The 6,000-nt window shown below is 48.8% G+C and overlaps 1 protein-coding gene across 2 annotated transcripts in view; it reads left to right on the plus strand.

The window, feature by feature from the left end:
* Klhl18 (kelch like family member 18) overlaps positions 1-5,685 on the plus strand; it is an 84,362-nt gene extending 78,677 nt beyond the window's left edge. For both annotated transcript variants that reach the window (XM_008830616.2, XM_008830619.2), the window contains exons 9-10: positions 1,403-1,514; positions 2,494-5,685. In XM_008830616.2, the coding sequence (XP_008828838.1) occupies positions 1,403-1,514; positions 2,494-2,880 (499 nt within the window). In that variant the 3' untranslated portion in view covers positions 2,881-5,685. The remainder of the gene's footprint in view (positions 1-1,402; positions 1,515-2,493) is intronic.
* Positions 5,686-6,000: the final 315 nt, after the last annotated feature.

The raw sequence follows: 6,000 nt of genomic DNA on the forward strand, positions 1-6,000 counted from the left end.
TCAAGGATAGACAGTGATGCTTGGAAGATAGCTCAGTCAGTAAACTGCTTGCCTTGCAAGCATGAGGACCTGAGTTGAATCCTCAGAACACACGCAAAAATGCCAGGCATGTTGGCAGTGTGCACTTGAGGCAGAGTCAGGAGGCTCCCTGGGGTGTACTCCCCAGTCAGTCTAGCTTAATGATGAACCCCAGGCCAATGAGAGACCCTGTCTCAAAATAGGAGGTAAACAGTGGTCCTGATGCTGACACCCAAGATTGTCCTCTGGCTTCTATATGCATGTGCACACATGCATAGGCGTGCACTCATGTGTACACACACACACTTTTACAAAGGATCGACAATGGAATATGCTTATCTAGACAAGGAGACCACAGGCAGAGGCGCAAATAAAGTGTTCACTGTAATTGAGGTCAGCAATTAGGATCTATCCAGTGAACTGTAGCGTGTAATCTGGAAGAGAGATGGAGTGGATGGGTATGATGCTAGAAGATGGTTGAGAACCACATGGTAAAGAAACACACCCGGTTAGTAGGCACAGTAGCTCATTAGTAATCTCTGCACTTGGGAGCTAAGGCAGGAGGATTACTTCAAGTTCAAGGTCAACCTACAGAGTGTGACCTTGTCTCAAAAAACAAACAGCCAGGTGTGGTGGCACACATCTTTACTCCCAGCATGGGAGACAGAGGTGATTTCAATGAGTTTGAGGCCAACTTGGTCTACATAGCATGTTCCAGACTTGCCAGTACTACATAGTGAGACTCTTTCTCAAAAACAAAAACCAAGAGAAACTAAATAAACAAAAAGTCACACTGAGGTACTTGAGTGCTGCCTTTGAGAAGGCAGTGAGGAGCCACTGCAGGGACATGGCAGAGCCCCTGGAAGAGTACATTGATTTCCTTGGCTCTGTGGGGTTGTAGTAAGAATGGTCTGAAAGCCAGGCTACCTGTGTGAAGGCCATTGCAGTGGTCCATGTGAGAGGCCACAGCTGGTATTAGAAATGGGACAAGTAAGGACTGGGAAGCAAATAACCAGTAATTGTGGACCACAAGATTGTCGAGGATAGGGAGGAAGAAATCAAACACTAAGGCTTATTAGTAACTAGGTAGCTGGAAGTCCGGTTAACAAGACCAAGGACGGCAGAGCAGGTGCAGATGTGTAGGAGTGCCCTTGTTTGAGACATGCTGATTTTGCATGCCCAGAGCCAGGCTGTCAGCTTGGGCGAGAGGCAACAGCCTCATTTTTATCAGCAGAGGTGGCGGGAGAGGTGATTAGAGGTGATATAGAGAGGTTGTCAGGATGCAAGAGGACATAGGAAAGCTCACCTGAACTTTGATAAGCTGTCTTGGGAGGTCAGAAACACTGAATCTCATGCCCCCTCGTGTTTTCACTCTCTTCTGAAGGTGGACAGTGGTGACTCCAATGAGCTCAAACCGCAGTGCTGCTGGGGTTACAATCTTCGAGGGCAGGATATATGTGTCAGGCGGCCACGATGGATTGCAGATCTTCAACAGTGTGAGTCTGCACTCTTCCTAGCTAATGGTAGCTACTTCTATCCTTGAATTTAGCCCTGGCTGGGCATGATGGCACAGGCCTTTAATCCTAGCAGAGGAAGCAGGACTCTGTGACTTCACGACTAGCCTGGTCTTCATAATGAGTTTCAGCCCAGGATTAGGAATGCAGCTCAGGGGTATAGTGCTTGCCTAGCATGCACAAGGCCCATGGTTCAGTACCCAGCACCATAAAAACCAAACAAGAAACAAATTTCAGCTCTTGCCATTGCTGGAAAAAACATCATTTCTAGGCCATGTCCTGCATCCTTTGAAATTCTTAACTTCTGGACAAGAGCCAGTGTACACGAGGCATAGAGTATAGTCCCTTGAACCCACATGAATCACATACCAGAAGTGCATTTGCAAGCAGTTGTTGTTCTAGACACTTTGACAGAAACAGCATTTATTTTTTTAAAAGGCTCAACAGCCCTGTAGTAGTAGTTCCAGAGTCAGTACTGAGGTAGAAAGTGCTCCAGACAGTCACAAGAGACCTCACTCTCATTCCAGCTCCGCCATTACCTAGAGCACGTCTTTGGCAAATCCTTTCTTTGTTTCCTTGAAAGTTGTACCCAGAAAGGGTCAGCTTAGGTATAAGAATAGGTATACAGCTGGGCATGGTGTCGCACGCCTTTAGTCCCAGCACTTGGGAGGCAGAGGCAGGCCTCTGTGAGTTCAAGGCCAACCTGGTCTACATAGTGAGCTCCAAGCCAGCTGGGGTTACAGGGAGACCCTGTCTCAAAAAAAAAAAGAAGAAGAAGAAGAAGAAGAAAAAGAATAGGTATAGAGCTGAGCAATGGCATCAGAGCTAAAGTACACTGAGCTCCTCATTCCCACATCTCTCCCATCTGATACCATGTGGGGCCTCTGTGCCCTGCAAGGTCACCCCATGAACCAGACCTGGACTCTGACCATCCTGTACCTGTGCCTCTCTCCTGCTGCAGGTGGAGCACTACAACCACCACACGGCCACCTGGCACCCAGCAGCCAGCATGCTCAACAAGCGCTGCCGACATGGTGCTGCCTCCCTGGGAAGCAAGATGTTTGTTTGTGGGGGCTATGACGGCTCTGGCTTCCTCAGCATTGCTGAGATGTACAGCTCTGTGGCAGACCAGTGGTGCCTAATAGTGCCCATGCACACCCGCCGGAGTCGAGTCTCCCTTGTGGCCAGCTGTGGGCGCCTCTATGCAGTAGGGGGCTATGACGGACAGTCAAACCTAAGCTCAGTGGAGATGTATGACCCAGAGATGGACCGCTGGACATTTATGGCCCCCATGGCATGCCATGAGGGAGGGGTTGGTGTGGGCTGCATCCCTCTTCTCACCATCTAAGAAGATGGAATGTGGTGGGATAGGGATCTGGTACAAACATAGGAGCTTTCTTCCAGGGGCAAGCCCTCTCAAGAGAGGCAGTGGTGGACCAGAAATGGAGTGAAATGTGAGCTTGCCAGAGGTACAGTTTTTTTCAGGTGCTTAAGTCCTCCCTCACTGCACTGCCTTTGTGACCTTAGGTCATCAAGGTGGACATTTTGGGACAGAAGCCCCTCTGGGTCCCATAGCCAGTAACTCGGAAGTGCTTTGCTGGCCCACGTGTTCACAGGTACCATCCAAGCCCAGCACGCACCTGCTGCAACCCTGGCCCAGCTCCCACTTGCCCCAGTGCTGTGAGCGTCCATGTGCAGGCCTTCCATCTGATGCTCCTTGCCTGCTTATTCTCTAGCCATGTTGTGCCAGTCTGCCATAGGAAGCTGCAGTGTCCAAGCCTGTTGGAAACTGGGATAAAGCTGGGAGAGAAAGGGCACCCCAGGTGGCCTTGCTGCCTGTGATGGTGCGGCTACAGCAACATGCTGGCTGCGGGAGCTGTTCCTTCTTCCATCGTAGGACACAAGCAAGCAGGGAAGGCAGAAGTCTTCCCCTGACTGATTCGTGGGAATTCAATGAGGTCTTTTTCATCTTGTCCCGGAGAATCAGAGGGAAACAAAAACACTTGAATGAAACTGAAACAAGAAAAGGCTCGAAAGAAACTGGAAGGAAAAATACTTTTTTAAACCATGAACATTTTTTTTACAGAAAGAAAATGTAAAAGACACTAAAAGCAAATACACATTTGAGTGGAAAACCATCAAGCATGGAAATACTGGTATCCGCTCCCACATTCAGATCCCGGGGTCCTGAGGCCTCATAAAGCAGTTGGGGTTCCCCCTGAGCCCCAGTGTGTCTGAAATCAGGGCATTCCCAGCTAGTCCTATAGCAAGGTGCTCACGGGGTTAAGTCTTCTGACCCACCATCAGAGGATGTTTTTAATCATAGGCTTAGTGAGTCGGCGGAGTTACTGCCACTGCCCTCTGAGGGAGCTGCTCACTGTGGCTGGAGGCGCCAGACAACCCTGTGTTGGCCTCCCTCTGCCACATGGCGCTCACTCAGCTTCCCCACTCCCACACACATTCCTTCCCTTTTTGACCATCAGGAAACAGCATGTCTGGCCAGAGTCATACTTGTCCATCAACCATTCTTGGATAATTTTCCTCATCGTGACACCTCTGGGGCACATTGACTGTTTGTGTCCCTAGGACCTAACCAGGGGTTTACTCCTACCAGCCGTGGCCTAGCCTGGCCAGGTGACCTTGTCTGCCCTGCCATTCCATTGCTGCTCCATCCACTTGCCAATCCCAGGGGTCGGGCTTCCCTCCAGCCCTTGGCAGACTGACCAGCAAGGTGGACTTTCACATTCAAGCAACGCTGGCTTTATGATATAACTAAAGACTAAAAAATAAAATTTTAAAAGTCTTGCTGCTGCAAAGAAGAGATTTTTATATTTCTTCCTCTAATCTTGGCACATGACCTCCTGAAGAGACTCCATGCTCCTTCATCCTCTCTGGATGGGACCTTAATGTAGCACAGATGGTCCCAAAAAGGAGGACATTTTCTATTACCAGTGCACTGGGCAGTGGAACTGACCTTCAACTGCTGCTGCCAAAATCTGGTTTTCTAAAATTCTTCCATTAAAGACTAAAAGGGTCTAAGTCCTTTAGGGTCCCACTCTCCACCTGGTTGGTTTCTTGTCCTTTGTTGCCTGCCTGGAGTGGCCTGGAAGCCTATTCAGAGAGGCACAATGTGAAGCCTGGGGGCTTTCCCCCACTCCAGACTGTCAGGTTTACCAGTGTGTGCAATTGCCATAGATTCAGAGGGATGGACCTTTGTTCCCTGCATCTTAGGAGCTGGGCCTCTGCTCTAAGCACTTGAAAATGATGTTTTTATTTTAAAAGACTGAACAATCTAATAATGGATAGAGTTTAACTAGGCTCCTTGTGAGCTCAGTATAGCACTTCTCACTTCCCCTCCAGTTGCCTGCAGAGGTAGACTAAGGAGGAAGTGGGGGCTGGGGGGGTTCTTCATTTCCTGTTTGGAGGAGTGTATCAGTACCCATCTTACTAGGAGTCCCTTTGTTTTATGAATGTACAGCAACACTGCCCAGCATGGACTGTGAAGGTGTTGAGAATCAGGCAGTGGCCTCCTAAGTGGGCCTTGCTGAGTGAGTCCTTAGAATGCTAACTAGACTTCATCCTTGGGACTGATACTTCATTTCCCTGGTCTGCTGCTGAGTAGTAACCTTCCTGAGTCCACTCCCACCTCCTGTTGTAGAACTTATACCATGCATATAAGGACAGTATTTTGATCCAGACTCTGAGCACAATAGAGCAAAACACAAACACAAACATTTTCACACTCACCCAGTCTGAGGGCAAGTGGCTGGTCTGGATCTTTGGGGTTGGAGTGTTTCCAGGAGGATCATGAAAATACAGGCAGCACCCATGGATGTTGTGGAAAGAATGTTACGAAGTAGGTCAGACACACGTGGTGGCCATAGGGTTTGACCCACCTTACCAGAAGACTATGGTGTCCACTGCCCTTGTGCGTTTCACAGTCTTGGATGACACACAGTCTTCTCTGGGTTTCACCTGAGAACACAGCCAGAGAAGAGCTGAAGACCAGCCTCTTGCCTGACCTCAAAAATGGAAATAGAAATTCTGTCCCACTTCACCCACAATTTATTGTTCCACAGAAAACCTTTTATTTATAGAACGCATGTCTTTTGTGTTAAGAAACCAAAGAGAAATAAAGAGAACACTCTTAATACTCTTGCCTTTTCCTAACTTATTTGGGGTGGGGGGCAAGGGTCAACATCAAGTGTCTTTCTTGATTGTTCTCCACCTTAGTTTTGAGGGAAAGTCTCTTACTTGGCCTGAAGCTCACCAATTTGGCAAGACTGGATGGCGAGCAAGTCCTGGGAATTCACCAAACTGACCCCAGTAAGTATATTGGGCCAGGTGTGGTGGCACACGCCTTTAATCCCAGCACTTGGGAGGCAGATCTCTGAGAGTTCAAGGCCAGCCTGGTCTACATAGTGAGTTCCAGGACAGCTGGGGCTACAGGGAGACCCTGTCTCAAAAT

The sequence above is a fragment of the Nannospalax galili genome, unplaced genomic scaffold (assembly GCF_000622305.1).
Source record: "Nannospalax galili isolate Female #2095 unplaced genomic scaffold, S.galili_v1.0 scaffold1050, whole genome shotgun sequence".
NCBI lineage: Eukaryota > Metazoa > Chordata > Mammalia > Rodentia > Spalacidae > Nannospalax > Nannospalax galili.